This window comes from Argopecten irradians, chromosome 3 (assembly GCF_041381155.1).
Source record: "Argopecten irradians isolate NY chromosome 3, Ai_NY, whole genome shotgun sequence".
Taxonomy (NCBI): domain Eukaryota; kingdom Metazoa; phylum Mollusca; class Bivalvia; order Pectinida; family Pectinidae; genus Argopecten; species Argopecten irradians.
In genome coordinates, this window is record NC_091136.1 from 63,302,180 (window position 1) to 63,326,470 (window position 24,291).

General features: G+C 36.2%; 1 protein-coding gene across 1 annotated transcript in view; it reads left to right on the plus strand.

Annotated features, from left to right (window-relative positions):
- The window catches only part of LOC138319783 (papilin-like), a 266,069-nt gene that overhangs the window by 156,801 nt on the left and 84,977 nt on the right, over positions 1-24,291 (plus strand). Inside the window, exon 8 of the mRNA XM_069262918.1 lies at positions 13,767-13,952. Within this exon, the coding sequence (XP_069119019.1) occupies positions 13,767-13,952 (186 nt within the window). The remainder of the gene's footprint in view (positions 1-13,766; positions 13,953-24,291) is intronic.

Consider the following 24,291-nt stretch of genomic DNA (forward strand, 5'->3'; position numbering starts at 1 on the left):
CAGTGGTCTAAATGGATGGGTCAGATGTACGGATGTGGGTACTTATCCTGTAGAGCCTGGAATGGACAAACCAGTTACTGAGTGATAGGTTACTGGTCAGAAATGGAGTCACAAATGTTTGACCTGTGTCCATTGTCAGCCATTGCCTTAGAAAGTGGCTCAAACAAGCGCTGTTTTTATAACTGTTGTTGACTGTTGCTTCGATCAGCAGGGCAGCTAGGAAAGAGTGGTTCCATCCTGTACAAGGAAATCTATCAGATACGACCATTACACCTTAATTACCTATTATCATCAATTTATATTGTATCAATGCCATCTCTTGTCCTTATCTCTTTGCGTTAATGTTGTATCCTAAGTAAATAGAGGTGTGGGAGCTAGTAGGAGTTCTCTTCACTGTTATGGATTTATCCTTGTTTGTTACTGGTTTGGTTGCTGATTTATCCTTGTTTGTTACTGGTTTGGTTGCTGATTTATCCTTGTTTGTTACTGGTTTGGTTGCTGATTTATCCTTGTTTGTTACTGGTTTGGTTGCTGATTTATCCTTGTTTGTTACTGGTTTGGTTGCTGATTTATCCTTGTTTGTTACTGGTTTGGTTGCTGATTTATCCTTGTTTGTTACTGGTTTGGTTGCTGATTTATCCTTGTTTGTTACTGGTTTGGTTGCTGATTTATCCTTGTTTGTTACTGGTTTGGTTGCTGATTTATTCTTGTTTGTTACTGGTTTGGTTGCTTGAAAATGGTTTTTAGTATTGTAATGAAATCCTGCTGACATTGCTTCGATGTATCTGGAAGTACAAGTGAGGACAGTGAACATAATTTAGGTGATGTCTCCCTTTGCTTCATTTTCATTACTGTCTGATTCAATTTATATAGATATCTAAATATTTAATTGTTTAGTTGTCTCCTTTCAAACTGCTGTACTAACCTCTCCACACTGGGTAATAAAGTGATATAATTCTGTCCAATCACCAAGTTGTCTCCCCTGATTTCATTCTCCCTTAATTGATCATCAGCAACAATAGAACTGTCTTCATTCTCAATACTGACTAATGAAACCTTTTTGTGTATTATATATACTTAATTTTTACACTTTTTCCATCTACCTACTGGTTGATGACATTTTATTTTCAAAGATAAGCAAATGTTAAATTGTCTCCCTTTATTCCCTTTATTTAGATGATAGATTTTTACTATCTAATAGCAGCAGATCAGTAATTTGTCCTCCTTCTCCTTACTAGATGATGAAATAATACTGTCAAACATTAGCATACCACATCATTTCTGAGTTTCATACCTGCAATAAAAGTTCATCTCCTCAGTAATTATTATGCTGAAAATGAGATGTAAAAATTCACATTGACTTAAATTGTCATTTTGGTGTGTAAATATGCATTATATTTTGGTGTTTTATCTACACATTTGTGTCAAAATTCGTGTGGAATGCATACTTTGACACTAGATTGTTGATGGCTGTGAAATGACTACTCTAGTTCTAGTGTAGCAAGAATTGGATAGGATAAGTTATAGACACATGGCTAGGGTAGGTTATAGACACATGGCTAGGGTAGGTTATAGACACATGGCTAGGGTAGGTTATAGACACATGGCTAGGGTAGGTTATAGACACATGGCTAGGGTAGGTTATAGACACATGGCTAGGGTAGGTTATAGACACATGGCTAGGGTAGGTTATAGACACATGTCTAGGGTAGGTTATAGACACATGGCTAGGGTAGGTTATAGACACAGGGATAGGGTAGGTTATAGACACCTTGCTAGGGTAGGTTATAGACACATGTCTAGGATAGGTTATAGACACATGACTAGGGTAGGTTATAGACACCTTGCTAGGGTAGGTTATAGACACATGTCTAGGGTAGGTTATAGACACATGACTAGGGTAGGTTATAGACACCTAGCTAGGGTAGGTTATAGACACATGTCTAGGGTAGGTTATAGACACATGGCTAGGGTAGGTATGGCTAGGATAGGTTATAGACACCTAGCTAGGATAGGTTATAGACACATGCCTAGGGTAGGTTATAGACACATGACTAGGGTAGGTTAGAGACACATGTCTAGGGTAGGTTAGAGACACATGTCTAGGGTAGGTTAGAGACACATGTCTAGGGTAGATTATCGACACATGTCTAGGGTAGGTTATAGACACATGACTAGGATAGGTTATAGACAGATGTCTAGGATAGGTTATAGACACATGTCTAGGGTAGGTTATAGACACATGTCTAGGGTAGGTTATAGACACATGTCTAGGATAGGTTATAGACACATGTCTAGAGTAGGTTATAGACACATGGATAGGGTAGGTTATAGACACATGGCTAGGATAGGTTATAGACACATGCCTAGGGTAGGTACATAGTTTGATAAACACACACACAGGATACCAAAAGTGAAAATAAAATATTCATAAGTTATGCAGAATATGTACCTTTAACTTCCCCTTAGTTTTCAATATGTGCATCGCGTATAATTACAGCTCACAAAAGAATAGATAACAGAGGCAGAGGTTGACGATGCATTACATTATAATAGACAGTGAATAGAGCGGAGCGTGGACATTAAATGGTGGCACTTCATTATCACCAGTTGTATAGTTCTGATGTTATCGATATATGGTATAGTAGGCTTTATATCTATATCAAATGCAAAATGTTCCCATTTATATTGTGGTGGGAGTAAAAAAAGATCACTGTTTCTCTCGTCAGGTCTGTAGGTGTCTGTCTGTTGCCTCGTACACCATCTAAATATCATTATATGCATAATCAAGACGGCTAAACTACATTTTATTGTAACTACAACAATACGATGCGGTTTCTCCAGTAAAAAAGACATGGTTGTGTTTTTGTTACCATGGTAACATACACAGTAGGTTTTATAATCTTGGTCTGTTTTTGTCATTTAATACATTTCATACCTATGACTCTAGACAGTGTCTACACAAGCAAAAGCCTAAATACATTTATCAATTATGTACCTTATTTCATATACCAATGACCCAAACCTGAAGACATTGGGAATTTCGTCACCAATGAGGTGTTAGATAAAGGATTTCTGAGAAAAAGGCTTTATCCAACAGGAATGTCATAATTTCTATCCATGTTAGTGGTCCATATACAGGACTGTTAGATCCTGTTCTATCTTATTAATTAATTTGTTTAATTTGGCCAAAAATAAATCTTCTCTTGCTGGAAACCAAACTTTAATTCTTTTGTCTTATTTTAAAACCAAACATAAAATAAATGTTCTCTAGTTAGGGGTTGTTATAAATGCTATCTTATCTAGTAACAAACAAACCCCCTTTCTGTTGACTTATCCTCTGTGTAAGGAGACTACTGTCTAGTAACAAACAAACCCCCCTTTCTGTTGACTTATCCTCTGTGTAAGGATACTACAGTCTAGTAACAAACAAACCCCCATTCTGTTGGCTGTGTGTAAGGAGACTACTGTCTAGTAACAAACAAACCCCCTTTCTGTTGACTGTGTGTAAGGAGACTACTGTCTAGTAACAAACAAACCCCCTTTCTGTTGGCTGTGTGTAAGGAGACTACTGTCTAGTAACAAACAAACCCCCTTTCTGTTGACTTATCCGGTGTGTAAGGAGACTACTGTCTAGTAACAAACAAACCCCCCTTTCTGTTGACTTATCCTCTGTGTAAGGATACTACAGTCTAGTAACAAACAAACCCCCATTCTGTTGGCTGTGTGTAAGGAGACTACTGTCTAGTAACAAACAAACCCCCTTTCTGTTGACTGTGTGTAAGGAGACTACTGTCTAGTAACAAACAAACCCCCTTTCTGTTGGCTGTGTGTAAGGAGACTACTGTCTAGTAACAAACAAACCCCCTTTCTGTTGGCTGTGTGTAAGGAGACTACTGTCTAGTAACAAACAAACCCCCTTTCTGTTGGCTGTGTGTAAGGAGACTACTGTCTAGTAACAAACAAACCCCCTTTCTGTTGACTTATCCTGTGTGTAAGGAGACTACTGTCTAGTAACAAACAAACCCCCTTTCTGTTGGCTGTGTGTAAGGAGACTACTGTCTAGTAACAAACAAACCCCCTTTCTGTTGGCTTATCCTGTGTGTAAGGAGACTACTGTCTAGTAACAAACAAACCCCCTTTCTGTTGACTTATCCTGTGTGTAAGGCGACTACTGTCTAGTAACAAACAAACCCCCTTTCTGTTGGCTGTTTGTAATGAGACTACTGTCTAGTAACAAATAAACCCCATTTCTGTTGGCTGTGTGTAAGGAGACTACTGTCTAGTAACAAACAAACCCCCTTTCTGTTGACTTGACTTATCCTGTGTGTAAGGTGACTACTGTCTAGTAACAAACAAACCCCCTTTCTGTTGACTTATCCTGTGTGTAAGGAGACTACTGTCTAGTAACAAACAAACACCCTTTCTGTTGGCTTATCCTGTGTGTAAGGAGACTACTGTCTAGTAACAAACAAACCCCCTTTCTGTTGACTTATCCGGTGTGTAAGGATACTACTGTCTAGTAACAAACAAACCCCCTTTCTGTTGACTTATCCTGTGTGTAAGGAGACTACTGTCTAGTAACAAACAAACCCCCTTTCTGTTGACTGTGTGTAAGGATACTACTGTCTAGTAACAAACAAACCCCCTTTCTGTTGGCTTATCCTGTGTGTAAGGAGACTACTGTCTAGTAACAAACAAACCCCCTTTCTGTTGACTGTGTGTAAGGAGACTACTGTCTAGTAACAAATAAACCCCCTTTCTGTGCTTATCCGGTGTGTAAGGAGACTACTGTCTAGTAACAAACAAACCCCCTTTCTGTTGACTGTGTGTAAGGAGACTACTGTCTAGTAACAAACAAACCCCCTTTCTGTTGGCTTATCCGGTGTGTAAGGAGACTACTGTCTAGTAACAAACAAACCCCCTTTCTGTTGGCTGTGTGTAAGGAGACTACTGTCTAGTAACAAACAAACCCCCTTTCTGCTGGCTTATCCTGTGTGTAAGGAGACTACTGTCTAGTAACAAACAAACACCCTTTCTGTTGGCTGTGTGTGGAGACTACTGTCTAGTAACAAACAAACCCCCTTTCTGTTGGCTTATCCGGTGTGTAAGGAGACTACTGTCTAGTAACAAACAAACCCCCTTTCTGTTGACTTATCCCGTGTGTAAGGAGACTACTGTCTAGTAACAAACAAACCCCCTTTCTGTTGGCTTATCCTGTGTGTAAGGAGACTTCTGTCTTGTAACAAAAAAAAAACCTTTCTGTTGACTGTGTGTAAGGAGACTACTGTCTAGTAACAAACAAACCCCCTTTCTGTTGATTTATCCCGTGTGTAAGGAGACTACTGTCTAGTAACAAACAAACCCCCTTTCTGTTGACTTATCTGGTGTCTAAGGAGACTACTGTCTAGTAACAAACAAACCCCCTTTCTGTTGGCTTATCCTGTGTGTAAGGAGACTTCTGTCTTGTAACAAAAAAAAAACCTTTCTGTTGACTGTGTGTAAGGAGACTTCTGTCTAGTAACAAACAAACCCCCTTTCTGTTGGCTTATCCCGTGTGTAAGGAGACTACTGTCTAGTAACAAACAAACCCCCTTTCTGTTGACTTATCCCGTGTGTAAGGAGACTACTGTCTAGTAACAAACAAACCCCCTTTCTGTTGACTGTGTGTAAGGAGACTACTGTCTAGTAACAAACAAACCCCCTTTCTGTTGGCTGTGTGTAAGGAGACTACTGTCTAGTAACAAACAAACCCCCTTTCTGTTGGCTGTGTGTAAGGAGACTACTGTCTAGTAACAAACAAACCCCCTTTCTGTTGACTTATCCCGTGTGTAAGGAGACTACTGTCTAGTAACAAACAAACCCCCTTTCTGTTGACTTATCCCGTGTGTAAGGAGACTACTGTCTAGTAACAAACAAACCCCCCTTTCTGTTGACTTATCCTGTGTGTGTGGAGACTACTGTCTAGTAACAAACAAACCCCCTTTCTGTTGACTTATCCCGTGTGTAAGGAGACTACTGTCTAGTAACAAACAAACCCCCTTTCTGTTGACTTATCCGGTGTGTAAGGAGACTACTGTCTAGTAACAAACAAACCCCCTTTCTGTTGGCTGTGTGTAAGGAGACCACTGTCTAGTAACAAACAAACCCCCTTTCTGTTGGCTGTGTGTAAGGAGACTACTGTCTAGTAACAAACAAACCCCCTTTCTGTTGGCTGTGTGTAAGGAGACTACTGTCTAGTAACAAACAAACCCCCTTTCTGTTGACTTATCCTGTGTGTAAGGAGACTACTGTCTAGTAACAAACAAACCCCCTTTCTGTTGACTTATCCTGTGTGTAAGGAGACTACTGTCTAGTAACAAACAAACCCCCTTTCTGTTGACTTATCCTGTGTGTAAGGAGACTACTGTCTAGTAACAAACAAACCCCCTTTCTGTTGACTTATCCGGTGTGTAAGGCGACTACTGTCTAGTAACAAACAAACCCCCTTTCTGTTGGCTGTGTGTAAAGACAACCTACTAGTAACAAACAAACCCCCTTTCTGTTGGCTGTGTGTAAGGAGACTACTGTCAAGTAACAAACAAACCCCTTTTCTGTTGACTTATCCTGTGTGTAAGGAGACTACAGTCGGATGATGAAAGTAAAAGCATTTTAATATTATGTATCAATGACAATAGAGACTATGTGGGGCCGTAGGTATTACTGCTGGAGAAGTTTATCAACAATGTGATCTCCACAGGAAGTCTGACCCTATATACTCAGCCCTTCATTAGGATGTGTCATATACCTATCTCTAACATTTTATGTGATGAACACAATCGAAAAATGTCCAAAAGTTTGGGTTTTTCTTTTCTTTAAATCTGAAGGTGAAATAAAAACATGGCTTCTAGGAATATCTTAATGTAGAATTTTGGAACTAGAATTTTCTGTAATAGAAAGTGCTGGAGAAAAGATAGAATGTGTTCAATTCATTGAGGAAAAGTAAGACCATACAAGAGAAACATTTAATTTGGTATCGTGACATGTTTCACTAGGACATTTATTTTATAGCAAGTTTTGTTTAACTCTGTTGATAATTGATTTAAAGTAAATAACCTGTCTTGTTGAGGAATCTGCTTTGACTGTTCTGGTCAGTGTTTGATAAATGATAAGTGACAAACACTGGTCAAGGTGTACTCAGGCAGGTATTTCTCGTTAGGGTGTAACAGGTATACGATGGTACGGTCAAGTAGGAGAGGAGAATGGTGGTGTGTACTACAGACACTATTGTCCAGCTCTGGGCTGTTGCTCAGTATTATCTCCTGTATTGTCCACTATTGTTGGAGAGGGGCTAGAGGGCGGTAAAGCTCAGTAGAAGTTTGAATGAGACGGGGAAATATTTAGACTCAACAAACAGTTGGATGTGGGTTTGATAACATTAGTGGTAGCTATTGGTCTGTCAAGGCTGATGAATGGGTCATCTTTTATAGGACAAACTTAAGTGGGGTGACATCAAGACTTACATATCCAACAACTTTTTCAAGGCAGAATAAAATGTTTTTTTGTTGGGTAAGAGAGAGGAGTTATTGGCATAAGATGTCCATAGACAGTTTACTTTATAAATGGCCCAACATGTTCTATTTTATAAAGTTGGAGATCCTGTGTGACCAGCACACCGTATGGGTGGGGACTGTTTACTCCAGGTTAGTATGTCCATTAATAAGGTCAGCGTATTATAGGAGATTTAGTTATTGTTACAAATAACTATAGCTGGTGAAGGGATTTAAACCCTCAATACAACATTTTGGTGTGAAATTTCATTAAAAAAATTTGTTTATGTATCTTCAGAACTTTATGTTATTTGTTTATTAGAAATGACAAGTAAAACCTATTTTTGTGTAAGAGAAGCATCAAGACCAGGTTTGAACTGTGGACCTCCTGACACTATCCCTATTCTCTAGATCTAGTGACTCTTTCCTCCTTCTTATACAGAAACAAATGTCACCAAACGTAAGAGGAGCAGAAAATGTTGAGCCAGACTCATAGATTTAACATAGGACCTCTGATATCACTTTTGGTTGACTGGTCAATTGGATCCAGAACTCTGACATATACAAATGGATCATGTGTGTTGTACTTTCATGTAGGAAGTATTTGTTCTGTAACAGGAGAGGAGAAATTGTAACGGCCAGAACGGGATTCGAACCCGGGACCGTCCGAACACTAGCCGAGTGCTCTACTATATCAACTTTGGACAAAGATGACTGTACTATAGAGTTGTATGGATCTGTTGCTGGCCCGTTACTCCATATGTTAATCCTCAATGTCACATCTAATGAAAGTCAGATATCTACAGGCCAACTTTATAAACAGCTGTTTCTGTTGGTATTGTTCTGAATTAACTCAACAAAGAGTTCAACAATCCAGATAGAAACCTGATGAAGACACTTAGGTATATATGGCCATGCTGATGTTAGGGACCAGGCAGCATCACCATGCTCCAACAGTAACAAGTGCTGCCATTACTACATTTTAAAGTGGTATTTAATTTAATACAGCTTTTTGCCACATTTGAGGTGTTTATGGTTTTTCTCTAGCATAAAAATACCTATGGAAATGTCTTATATCAAAATACCTACTGAAATGTCTCATATAAAAGTACATTCTGAAATGTCGGAAAAATGTATAAAAATAATTGAGAAATCTCTATAGTATAGAAATGTCTTGTATAAAAATACTTTCACAAATGATATCAAATCTCAAACAGCTAATATAGGTTCTCAGTTGGTAGTTGAGCTTGGCACAGTCGTACTTAATACTATGCATAATATTTGTGGATTATGGTGGATTAAGTCTGAGAGAACAGGTGGACCTATAGCCCACCTGACAGAGTGACCGCCACGAGCCCACCGAGCCCACCGGACTAAGGTGCCACAATGACCGGTGTTGGCTGAGGTCAGGTGATACACAGTTTGATCGGGTGTAAACATTCTTATGTAACTTAAATTGACTCGTATAAGTACCCTCAAACATGACTGAATTTGTAGTGAAATGATCTACTTCTAAAAGACTTGTTTACTTAGGCCTGGGCCCACTAGTACTATTGGGGTTAAATAACCAACTATGTGTACATATTTGAATTTAAAAATCACTAGTCAACATATTGTGAGAGGAACAAGATATTAAGTCATATTTATTTTCAAAAGAGATTTCCCTAGATTGACATTATTCATCAGTCGGTGATATTGATGAACAAGTTTGGATCAATGGCCAAGGATCCTAGTCTATTGTTAACCAGAAACATGTCTGTCAAAAATGGCTATTGATGATAATCTTGTAGATTAACAAAATAAAGTAAACACAAAATCTGCCTTTATTGTTGATACTGCTTCCCAATACTTAATTATACTAACGTCCATTTTGTTTGACAGTCTTGTTCTGTTTAAATGTAACCCCTTGCCCCTCACCTCCATTTTCTGCCCTGTTGATAGATTACAATGATTATGCCTATGTGATTAAATTTAGGATCTTATCTTTTCTTTCACTTTTGACACTATCTAAATTAAAAAAATCTTTTTGAGCTTATTTCCATGTAACACAAGCCAGAATTGTAGTTGATACACATGTTTCATACCCCCTGTTTAGGGAAATTAAAGCAATGGATTCATGTGGATCAGTGTTGATGTACTACTTGATGTCTAAATGAGTTGATCAGTTGGGCTGTACTATAACTTTGAGTATCATTCATTGGGATAGCCCTATATCTGTACTATAACCAGGACGATCACTTACCAAACACATTTATCCCTTACAAGGTTGGTGGAACAGTAGCTGTAAAATCTCAAGTTACTGTAAGTGAGGCTCTAGGAGCAACTTCTGTAGCCAGCCGAGGTAAAGATTTAAGTAACAGGCAAATATTTCATTGTAATACAAGAGGAAAGCACAGGAAAAAACCTTCTTTATATAGTTTTCTTATCATTTGATGTATATGAAATAAATATGACACAGCTGTGTGCATGTGATATGTGTGTGTTTGTTGATGTGTGTCGTACTTTCATTGATAATGTCAAAGGGCAAAAATCGCGTGTGCAAATTTGGTATATCTCCTTTTGTACTCAATGACAGGCTTGGTACGCTGTGACGTTGAGAAAGTGAACACTAACATGAATGAAATACCTGAATGGGTTTTAGCGATGTGAAGAGAAAATTTAGTGGGGAAGAATGAGTTTTGTGGTTTGATCCTGAAGGGGAACATTTATGAATGAAACCATTTTCAATTGACTAGTTTCAAATGAAAATAGCATAGAAACCTAGCTTACAGCTTATCACTAATAATTCACATGTCTTACTTCCCTCTGATTTCTTGATGTTAAATTAAATATATAACACCATATGGAAATAATGAGAAACAATGCTAGTTAGTGAAATGGAACACTCTTAATGAGATATACCTTCAGTTAATGAGATATACCACCAGTTAATGAGATATACCACCAGTTAATGAGATATACCTCCAGTTAATGAGATATACCAGTTAATGAGATATACCAGTTAATGAGATATACCACCAGTCAATGAGATATACCACCAGTTAATGAGATATACCCCCAGTTAATGAGATATACCCCCAGTTAACGAGATATACCACCAGTCAATGAGATATACCACCAGTTAATGAGATATAACCCCAGTTAATGAGATATACCCCCAGTTAACGAGATATACCTCCAGTTAATGAGATAAAAGTTAATGAGATATACAACCAGTTAATGAGATACACCAGTTAACGAGATATACAACCAGTTAATGAGATATACCAGTTAATGAGATATACCAGTTAATGAGATATACCATAGATATACCTCCAGTTAATGAGATATACCACCTAATGAGATATACCACCAGTTAATGAGATATACCAGTTAATGAGATATACCACTAGTTAATGAGATATACCCCCAGTTAACAAGATATACCACCAGTTAACAAGATATACCACTAGTTAACAAGATATACCACCAGTCAATGAGATATACCCCCAGTTAATGAGATATACCAGTTAATGAGATATACCTCCAGTTAATGAGATATACCACCTAATGAGATATACCACCAGTTAATTTAATGAGATATACCAGTTAATGAGATATACCAGTTAACGAGATATACCACCAGTTAATGAGATATACCCTCAGTTAATGAGATAAAAGTTAATGAGATATATAACCAGTTAATGAGATATACCTCCAGTTAATGAGATATACCAGTTAATGAGATATACCACCAGTCAATGAGATATACCACCAGTTAATGAGATATACCCCCAGTTAATGAGATATACCCCCAGTTAACGAGATATACCTCCAGTTAATGAGATAAAAGTTAATGAGATATACAACCAGTTAATGAGATACACCAGTTAACGAGATATACAACCAGTTAATGAGATATACCAGTTAATGAGATATACCTCCAGTTAATGAGATATACCACCTAATGAGATATACCACCAGTTAATGAGATATACCAGTTAATGAGATATACCACTAGTTAATGAGATATACCCCCAGTTAACAAGATATACCACCAGTTAACAAGATATACCACTAGTTAACAAGATATACCACCAGTCAATGAGATATACCCCCAGTTAATGAGATATACCAGTTAATGAGATATACCTCCAGTTAATGAGATATACCACCTAATGAGATATACCACCAGTTAATTTAATGAGATATACCAGTTAATGAGATATACCAGTTAACGAGATATACCACCAGTTAATGAGATATACCCTCAGTTAATGAGATAAAAGTTAATGAGATATATAACCAGTTAATGAGATATACCTCCAGTTAATGAGATATACCAGTTAATGAGATATACCACCAGTTAATGAGATATACCACTAGTTAATGAGATATACCTCCAATTAACAAGATATAACACCAGTTAACGAGATATACCACTAGTTAATAAGATATACCACTAGTTAATGAGATATACCACTAGTTAATGAGATATACCACTAGTTAATGAGATATACCACCAGTTAATGAGATATACCTCCAGTTAACAAGATATAACACCAGTTAACGAGATATACCACTAGTTAATAAGATATACCACTAGTTAATGAGATATACCACTAGTTAATGAGATATACCACTAGTTAATGAGATATACCTCCAGTTAACAAGATATACCACCAGTTAACGAGATATACCACTAGTTAATAGTTAATAAGATATACCACTAGTTAATGAGATATACCACTAGTTAATGAGATATACCTCCAGTTAACAAGATATACCACCAGTTAACGAGAAGTATATACCACTAGTTAATGAGATATACCACTAGTAATTAAGGAAAAGATATACCATTAGATTATGAGATATACCATTAGAATTACCATGAGAGATATACCATAGATTAGTGAGATATACCATAGATTAGTGAGATATACCATAGATTAGTGAGATATACCATAGATTAGTGAGATATACCATAGATTAGTGAGATATACCATAGATTAGTGAGATATACCATAGATTAGTGAGATATACCATAGATTAGTGAGATATACCATAGATTAGTGAGATATACCATAGATTAGTGAGATATACCATAGATTAGTGAGATATACCATAGATTAGTGAGATATACCATAGATTAGTGAGATATACCATAGATTAGTGAGATGTACCATAGATTAGTGAGATATACCATAGATTAGTGAGATATACAATAGATTAGTGAGATATACCATAGATTAGTGAGATGTACCATAGATTAGTGAGATGTACCATAGATTAGTGAGATATACCATAGATTAGTGAGATATACCATAGATTAGTGAGATATACAATAGATTAGTGAGATGTACCATAGATTAGTGAGATGTACCATAGACTGGTGAGATGTACCAGTAGTTAGACACTTACGATTGGCATGTTACAGTACTGATTACTAATGTGATGTGACTGATTAATTCTCTATTCAGTGTAATGCCCCCCAGCCTATACTTATAAAGACCTGGTGACACATACAATAGGGTCCCACCTATCTATCCACTATCCCTTTAACCCTGTGATCCTACATATATCATAGCCCTAAATGGATTCTCCACTTTAATGTAAATGGTTTGCTGGTAGGTTTTATGATGGTTTGGTCACCGTTGTAAAGAACTTTAACTTGGCCTATATATAATTGTATGATACTGTTGGGCCTATCAGCCTGGTGCTATATAGGGCCTGTACAGATAGCAGCCCAGCGGTACACCTACACCACTGTCCTCCGTCACTCAGTCGAGGCAACTTGGGGTGTACTGCAGCACGTGTAGTGCATAACATCAGCCAGGATTACACCACAAAGCTTCCAAACATTACAGAATTAACAATTCTATTGTTGGATATTTAAAAATCTTGAAATTGAGATTTAAAAAAAAATTAATTTCTGAAAGGGAATTGACATGATCTTATGTGAGCGCAGTGATTGTGTATAGGATTAGGTCTTTTGTGGATTAGCGTACCTGGTGATTCAGTCGCATGCTTTGTGTGGCGTGATTTCCTACACACATATTAAACACTTTCATTAAATATTTCCACGTGACATAAAGTGTTCCTCCAGGATTAGATTAAACTAATAGAATGACCACACATTTCTGATACTTGATTTTCCTACACTAATTGTGCCAATTTGTGCTGTGACCATGAGTAGACTGTGTACCCCCATGTTTGTGACATTCCTAATTGTTCTGACTAGCATGATTCTTACTTCAGCACAGAATAGTCCTTGTGGATTTAAGAAGGACCGTGGACCATGTTATGAATTTGGAGCTAAGTGGTATTATGACTCTGCCAGGAAGGATTGTTTTCGGTTTTGGTACGGAGGATGTGAAGGAAATGCCAACCGGTTTGAATCTCAAGAGGAATGCCAGACAGAGTGTTCGGGATACTCTGGGACAGGTACCACATTTGGCATGTTACCTTGCTGTCCTCATCCATTGGTGCTTTGCCATTCAGCTGACAAACCAATACCATAGTTTGCTTGTCTTATAGAACTTGTGCTTATTCTTTCTTTCAGTCTGTTTCAGAACTTCGATGGCTTGTCTCATAGAAATTGTGCTTCTTTCCTCTTTCATTCTGTTTCAGGGCTTAGTTTGCTTGTTTGCTTTATTACTTCATATTTGTTCATTTGTTTGAGAACTTTGCTTACTTGTTTGGTAACAGTGATGCTTTTTGATTTTTGTAAGAGGATGCTGCTAGAAAGCCTTGCTTCTGTATATGAATTGCATGTTCATGCATTGACATTTTGGGTTCTTGTTTACATTGTAAAATGTTAAATGAAGACTTATGATAGAGTATGTTCCTCAGAATGTGGTGCTTGTGCTTTATGTATATTCCATGTTTTATGTGTTAGCAGGCTGATAAAAACTAGCTCACCTTTATATAAACCAAGCTAGTTATAAAACATCAAGTGTCAGGTACAGTCAGCTATGTGGTAGTGCTAAAGTTATTTGTAATTTTGATCAGTGATATTCTGTAAGATGGTACTGAAGTTGTAGAGAAGCTGATTCTTTCAAGTATTTGCTGATGTTGGGAAAAACTTTAATCTGATCTTCAGTCGCTTCATCATAGATTTTTTTTTTACAAATGAATATGCGACTTGTTGTCTGTTACATAATCAGCATCTTAACACATAAAAGTAGTAAGCACATGATGTTAATTTATAAAAGCATTGCAAAAAGTTTGTAGCACAGGTGAGACCAATCAGACTTAGACGGTGTACCGTGATGTTTGTATTATAGGCCGATGATTCAGTAACGAAATTCTTCTAATGGCTATAGATGTAGTAATGTTAGCTCTATCCTCTTTTCTTCAGCATCAACTGTTATTTACAAATATTTGTAAGTTCTGTTTTATTACATGTCAGTTATTACTGTGATATTTATGGAATTGGGCGTAAGTTCCTTCTATGTTTATGATATCATTGCTATTTCTATTTAATTATTTTACAGAACATTGGGTTACACATCAATAATGTATCAGTAGGCCCATATACTCTTTAGGTGATTTACGAAGTATTTAATCCAGTCTGATAAAAGGAAATTAAATTATTTAGTTTGTAAGGCAGTAAAAAGTATTGGTCAATAAAAACCTTAGCAAACAGGTTTTAAGATAAGTGCAATCTTGGGTTATTATCAATATAGTTATCAAATCACTTGAACTGCTTTTCATACAATTTGTTGGCCCATTAAAGTTAATGAGCATTCAGCCTAGCGTTTCCTTTCTGGGTAAGTGATAGACGACCTTGTGTTGTAGACGAGGTATATGGTAAGTTGACTAGTAATGATGATATCCCCAGTATTGAGGGAAGACAGTGTACTGGAATCCCAGCATCATTACCATTGCCTTCCATAGTACACAACACACCATAACTTATAACCAATACAAAAAGGATCTTATACAATGCTTATTATATGACCTTTGACCCCAGTAATACGTCAGTTTTGCACATTTAAGCAATGTGACCTTTGTACAGAGATATTTTGGGTGGTAGCTGTGTGTGGGGACTAGTCCCTATAGACCTTCAGGATAACTCGGTATAACAAGATAACTAGTCAGACAAAGGCGTCTGAGAAATAATGATGGGAGTTTATCAAATACCATAAAGCCATACTTTGTCTACAGGGTGTGTTACCATATATAACTAATAGTGTAAGGAGAAATCCTTACTGACCTCTGGCAATGTCAGAATAGGCATGCCTAACACAAGTTACAAAAGTTGAGTTCAAAGTTTTATAACATGGGCCCAGCATTAAATTGCAGTATGTGTTATCTAAAGTAATAAAAGAGGATGAATTCCCCATGGGCCTTTTGTCAGTATACCTGCAGTCTCATTTCCCTATGTCCTACCTCCCTACACCCCATCCCGAACAACCCTCCATAAAGCTTTGTTCATTAGATCAAGAAAGTGTTTAGTGGTAAAAAAAAAATATGTCATTGTTACAGCTACAGCCTAGATTGTATAGGTAGGAAATCACTTGACATTTACAGGTAAAACAAACAGGGCCACTGTCACAGTATTGATTGGATTTAGGCAGGACAGGTAAACATCTCATACAGGTAACACTGAGGTGTGCAATAAATGAATTACACTAATATTCATCAGTATTTTATCAAATAAAGTAATATCACAGTGATCAAATCATGGGTTCACCAGATGCTTTATTGTAACCGTTTCTTTGATGAGATAACATTGGTGATACTGAGGAGATCTGTGTAATGTTTGTGGAGGAGTTGATAGAGAGTAGAGACTCTGAAAAAAAAGGTCTAGCAGATATCCACAGGATTAGTCTACCTATAGTCGCTGTCTTCATCTAAGTGTAGTCCTGTATCTTCTTGTAGGAACATTCAAACGCCTGGTCTATACATGTTCAAATGGTTGTCTGGTCTATAAATGTTCAGATAGTTGCTTGGTCTATGAATGTTCAGATAGTTGCTTGGTCTATGAATGTTCAGATAGTTTCTTGGTCTATGAATGTTCAGATGGTTGCCTTGTCTATGAATGTTTAGATAGTTTCTTGGTATATGAATAGATAATTGCTTTAGATAATTGCTTAGTCTATGGATGTCCAAATACTTGCTTGGTCTGTGAATGTTTAGATAATTGCTTGGTCTATGAATGTCCAGATAGTTGTTTGGTCTATGAATGTTCAGATAGTTGCTTGGTCTATGAATATTTAGATAGTTGTCTGGTCTATGAATGTTCAGATAGTTGCTTGGTCTATGAATGTCCAGATAGTTGTTTGATCTCTAATGTTCAGATATTGTTGGTCTATGAATGTTCAGATAGTTGTTTGATCTCTGAATGTTCACATAGTTGTTTGGTCTATGAATGTTCAGATAGTTGTTTGATCTCTGAATGTTCACATAGTTGTTTGGTCTCTGAACGCTCAGATAGTTGTTTGGTCTATGAATGTTCAGATAGTTGTTTGGTCTATGAATGTTCAGATAGTTGTTTGGTCTATGAATGTTCAGATAGTTGTTTGGTCTATGAATGTTCAGATAGTTGTTTGATCTCTGAATGTTCAGATAGTTGTTGTTTGGTCTATCTGTAACGCTCAGATAGTTGTTTGGTCTATGAATGTTCAGATAGTTGTTTGATCTCTGAATGTTCAGATAGTTGTTTGGTCTATGAATGTTCAGATAGTTGTTTGGTCTATGAATGTTCAGATAGTTGTTTGATCTCTGAATGTTCAGATAGTTGTTTGGTCTATGAATGTTCAGATAGTTGTTTGGTCTATGAATGTTCAGATAGTTGTTTGGTCTATGAATGTTCAGATAGTTGTTTGGTCTATGAATGTTCAGATCGTTGTTTGGTCTCTGAATGTTCAGATCGTTGTTTGGTCTATTAGTGTTCAGATAGTTTTTTAGTCTTTTAATGTTCAGATAGTTTTTTAGTCTATTAATATTCAGATAGTTTTTTAGTCTATTAATGTTCAGATAGTTTTTTAGTCTATTAATGTTCAGATAGTTTTTAGTCTATTAATGTTCAGATAGTTTTTTAGTCTATTAATGTTCAGATAGTTTTTAGTCTATTAATGTTCAGATAGTTGTTTGGTCTATTAATGTTCAGATAGTTTTTTAGTCTATTAATGTTCAGATAGTTGTTTGGTCTATTAATGTTCAGATAGTTGTTTGGTCTATTAATGTTCAAATAGTTGTTTGGTCTATTAATGTTCAGATAGTTGTTTGGTCTATTAATGTTCAGATAGTTGTTTGGTCTATTAATGTCCAAATAGTTGTTTGGTCTATTAATGTTCAGATAGTTGTTTGGTCTATGAATGTTCAGATCGTTGTTTGGTCTATTAATGTTCAGATAGTTGTTTGGTCTATTAATGTTCAGATAGTTTTTTAGTCTATTAATGTTCAGATAGTTTTTTAGTCTATTAATGTTCAGATAGTTTTTTAGTCTATTAATGTTCAGATAGTTGTTTGGTCTATTAATGTTCAGATAGTTTTTTAGTCTATTAATGTTCAGATAGTTTTTTAGTCTATTAATGTTCAGATAGTTTTTTAGTCTATTAATGTTCAGATAGTTTTTTAGTCTATTAATGTTCAGATAGTTGTTTGGTCTATTAATGTTCAAATAGTTGTTTGGTCTATTAATGTTCAGATAGTTGTTTGGTCTATTAATGTCCAAATAGTTGCCTGATTTATGAAGGCTTGGGGTTGTGCATATAATCACAGAAGTAAATTTTCTGATTTGTTCTGAAATTCAACAATAGGAAATGTTATCATTCTTTAGATATTTAAATCTAGAATTAGGTCAGTCAAATCATATGTTAAAATGGCATGTTGTCATTGACAAACATGATGGTACACATATGGGGTAGGTCTGTTTACTTTGTAAACTTGTTGAGAAGTGAAATTGAATTGGTGTATTAAAGGGAACTGGTATCTGTGAGGAGATATAGGTGATTCACTGACGTAGGTAGAAATCCCATTGTGTTTTATATATTACATAGACTAGGTAGATAGGTAGACTTTAGATACAGATGGTCACAGGGATCATACATTACCAGGTTTATTAGCCGGGTGATGATTTATATAAAAAACTTCTGTAATTTCCAATTAGTGCCATTAGCCTGTGTTCATGGTTTTACCAAGTGTCTTTTTGTCTTGCTGAGTTGGTGTGAAAGAATTCAAGATCACTGCAAAAATCATTTTGTTAATGTCAAAATTCATGTCATCAATCTGCATACATCAATTCCATATAGCATGTTGAATGATTTGTTTAGATTGTGTGTTACATATGAATGTTATTTCCTTACTATCATAGCCGGTGTCATTGGCACTACCAACATGGAACATAATTCAAGTATCCATAGCAGACTTCTTCAAAAGAAAAAAAATTAGTTCCTTATAATAAAAGTTATGGTATTAGTTAACCTTCCATTCCCGTCTCTTTGAAGACATTAGAGACATTTGTAAAGTTTAATAGTGCTGAAGAATTCTGGTGTGGAAGCAATGTGAGGAAGGTCATTAATATTCCATTATGGACTGTCGTGTATATATACAGGATATGTCGACAGTATCTAGTAGTTCGGGCGGGCTATGTTACCCTCTTTTACTAGAGTTTGTTTGTTTCTTTAAGATATTTTTGATAGTGTTTTTGATGGGTTTACCGTTGATGTGGGGTTCCTTGTTCTAATGACTCGACACAGGTCAGTCCCACCTTGTGGCCAAATCATTAACATACTTGGAGGAGATGAGATTTGGAGATGAAGAAGTGTATAAGTCCTCTGGGGTGCCTTTCCACCCCCTGAAGAATGACATTTACATTATTTCACTAGGCCATGAAATGTGTAGGCTGTGTCTCAGCCATCCAAACCAACCAGACTCCAAATTATGGTCCCTTTACATCATTCTGTTTCATGGGAGAAAAAGTTCTTTTCAACTTCATTGATTTCATGTAAGAAAAACATGTAATATGAAACTGAACTTCTCACAATTTTTTTTGTCTGAAATCTGACGCTTCAATATCATGACATCATCTGTTGCTTTCTCCATGCTTTACGGATAAGCAAGCATTTTTTTATAATAATAATGACTGTTTTTTGTTGTAAAAGTTTTGAGATTGTGTTAGATGTTGAACAGGGCGGTTGTTGTGATGGAGATGAGGAATGTATCTCAGGTTAGGTATAGATTAGATCACAGTGTTTTAATACACTATGGCCTGTATTGTCACATGTACTTTGTCAGCCCTTTATCTGTTCGGTTGTCTTCAGATGATTGGAAAGATTGACGTTTTTAATGTCAAGTTTTATAAATATATTAATGCTGACCTACCTAAAAAGAGCGATCACAGCAGTATTATTTAAATCATCAAAAATGTCTCCCTAATAAGGCAGAACAGGTTTTTTGTTAAAAGTCTTTTTAAACGGTGTTATATTTTTTGAGATGACGCTGAGTCTGTGGGTGTAATATAAGCTGGCTGTAGCCCTGGTGTCACTGATCACACAAAATTAGTGTCTGTCTTCTCTGTCATATCACAGACATAGCCACACTATAGACAGATCTTCTCACAATAATAAACTTACTTTACAACACAGCCTGAGAGGTGCACTTGTTGGAACTCTGATGATAACAGACACACCAATATTACTCACTCATGAAACACTCTGGAGGAATTTGTTTATTTCTGTGATATTTCAACATATCAAGCATAAAATATATAGATTTTCTCCTGATATATGGTAATTAAATTTCCATTATAATGATATAATGTAGTTATTACTAAATAAACAGAATTTTGGTTAACCAACTCTTAGTGCCTCATGCACAATGCTAACCTATACTGTATCTCTGGTTATAGAGCTGTGTGTATATGCAACTGATTCTGGACATTCCAACCAATTCTCTTTCCCACATTCATCTTGACAAGTCCATCTAGCAATTGTCTGGTGTATTTTGGCCAAACTTAATAATGTATGTCATAGTTACTGGCCTGTAATACATGTGATAGTTATTCACTAATTATGAGGTGATTTGTGTGTTGTCAAACCATTTATCTATCTGTAGCACCACACAGTTCAAGGACTCGGTGTGTAGTCCTGTCCAGTACTATAACTTCATACAGACAGGTAGCAATAGGTAGAAGTTGGAAGCTTCCTTCAGCATTTTATTTCCTACTTCTCCATACATTTCTATATATGCCAAGGTTCCCCACAGTCAGAGCTGACCTCTCAGGTATGAAAGAGGCAACATGCCGCAAATAGATGGGAACCATTGAATTTGTATATCAAAAGCCATTCATCAATGGGATTGTTTACACTAAGAACATATCTGGTGATGTGATGAATATTCATAACTTAAGGAAACAAACACATTATGAAAAAGTCAAGGTGAAAGTACATGGAATAGATGAAAATGATATAAAAAATTTGTAAAATTGAGGAAGGATTTGAGTGAATTAAGTTTTTATCATATAAACTTAGCTAATGATATTCACAGTACAGGGTTAACATGAAGGTATACCTGTGGTGTATACTCTTACAAAGGTACATATATATAGATCATTGACTACCAGTCCCTTTCCATGCATAAATATGCAATACATTAACACGCCTTTTGAAAAGATGATTTACCTGGGAAAACAGGTGTAAAATAGGATCTTGTTTAATGTGTCAGCCGTCTGTTGAAGTTTAAATATGAGGATTAAGTTGTTTACAGATGACCTAAATACAATCATGATCATAGACAAATAATTCATATCATCCATCTACACTCAAACTTAAACAGTACTTACAATCCATCTACACTCAAACTAAAACTGTACTCACAATCCATCTACACTCAAACTTAAACAGTACTTACAATCCATCTACACTCAAACTTAAAACAGTACTCACAATCCATCTACACCCAAACTAAAATACTCACAATCCATCTACACTCAAACTAAAACAGTACTCACAATCCATCTACACTCAAACTAAAACAGTACTCACAATCCATCTACACTCAAACTAAAACTGTACTCACAATCCATCTACACTCAAACTAAAACTGTACTCACAATCCATCTACACTCAAACTAAAACTGTACTCACAATCCATCTACACTCAAACTTAAACAGTACTCACAATCCATCTACACTCAAACTAAAACTGTACTCACAATCCATCTACACCAAACTAAAACTGTACTCACAATCCATCTACACTCAAACTAAAACTGTACTCACAATCCATCTACACTCAAACTAAAACTGTACTCACAATCCATCTACACTCAAACTAAAACTGTACTCACAATCCATCTACACTCAAACTTAAACAGTACTTACAATCCATCTACACTCAAACTAAAACTGTACTCACAATCCATCTACACTCAAACTAAAACTGTACTCACAATCCATCTACACTCAAACTAAAACTGTACTCACAATCCATCTACACTCAAACTAAAAACTGTACTCACAATCCATCTACACTCAAACTAAAACTGTACTCACAATCCATCTACACTCAAACTAAAACTGTACTCACAATCCATCTACACTCAAACTAAAACTGTACTCACAATCCATCTACACTCAAACTAAAACTGTACTCACAATCCATCTACACTCAAACTAAAACTGTACTCACAATCCATCTACACTCAAACTAAAACAGTACTCACAATCCATCTACACTCAAACTAAAACTGTACTCACAATCCATCTACACTCAAACTAAAACTGTACTCACAATCCATCTACACTCAAACTAAAACTGTACTCACAATCCATCTACACTCAAACTAAAACTGTACTCACAATCCATCTACACTCAAACTAAAACTGTACTCACAATCCATCTACACTCAAACTAAAACAGTACTCACAATCCATCTACACTCAAACTAAAACTGTACTCACAATCCATCTACACTCAAACTAAAACTGTACTTACAATCCATCTACACTCAAACTAAAACTGTACTCACAATCCATCTACACTCAAACTAAAACTGTACTCACAATCCATCTACACTCAAACTAAACAGTACTCACAATCCATCTACACTCAAACTAAAACTGTACTCACAATCCATCTACACTCAAACTAAAACAGTACTCACAATCCATCTACACTCAAACTAAAACTGTACTCACAATCCATCTACACTCAAACTAAAAGTGTACTCACAATCCATCTACACTCAAACTAAAACTGTACTCACAATCCATCTACACTCAAACTAAACTGTACTCACAATCCATCTACACTCAAACTAAAACTGTACTCACAATCCATCTACACTCAAACTAAAAGTACTCACAATCCATCTACACTCAAACTAAAACTGTACTCACAATCCATCTACACTCAAACTAAAACTGTACTCACAATCCATCTACACTCAAACTAAAACTGTACTCACAATCCATCTACACTCAAACTAAAACTGTACTCACAATCCATCTACACTCAAACTAAAACTGTACTCACAATCCATCTACACTCAAACTAAAACAGTACTCACAATCCATCTACACTCAAACTAAAACTGTACTCACAATCCATCTACACTCAAACTAAAAGTGTACTCACAATCCATCTACACTCAAACTAAAACTGTACTCACAATCCATCTACACTCAAACTAAAACTGTACTCACAATCCATCTACACTCAACTACTGTACTCACAACAAACACAAACTAAACTACTCACAATCCATCTACACTCAAACTAAAACAGTACTCACAATCCATCTACACTCAAACTAAAACTGTACTCACAATCCATCTACACTCAAACTAAAACTGTACTCACAATCCATCTACACTCAAACTAAACTGTATCACAATCCATCTACACTCAAACTAAAACTGTACTCACAATCCATCTACACTCAAACTAAAAGTACTCACAATCCATCTACACTCAAACTAAAACAGTACTCACAATCCATCTACACACAAAACTCACAAATCTACAAAACTGTACTCACAATCCATCTACACTCAATAAACTACACAATCCCTACACTAAAAAACAGTACTCACAATCCATCTACACTCAAACTAAAACGTACTCACAATCCATCTACACTCAAACTAAAACAGTACTCACAATCCATCTACACTCAAACTAAAATGTACTCACAATCCATCTACACTCAAACTAAAACTGTACTCACAATCCATCTACACTCAAACTAAAACAGTACTCACAATCCATCTACACTCAAACTAAAACTGTACTCACAATCCATCTACACTCAAACTAAAACTGTACTCACAATCCATCTACACTCAAACTAAAACTGTACTCACAATCCATCTACACTCAAACTAAAACTGTACTCACAATCCATCTACACTCAAACTAAAACTGTACTCACAATCCATCTACACTCAAACTAAAACTGTACTCACAATCCATCTACACTCAAACTAAAACTGTACTCAACATCTACACCAAACTAAACTCACTCACAACCAAACTAAAACTGTACTCACAATCCATCTACACTCAAACTAAAACTGTACTCACAATCCATCTACACTCAAACTAAAACTGTACTCACAATCCATCTACACTCAAACTTAAACAGTACTCACAATCCATCTACACTCAAACTTAAACAGTACTCACAATCCATCTACACTCAAACTAAAACTGTACTCACAATCCATCTACACTCAAACTAAAACTGTACTCACAATCCATCTACACTCAAACTAAAACTGTACTCACAATCCATCTACACTCAAACTAAAAGTGTACTCACAATCCATCT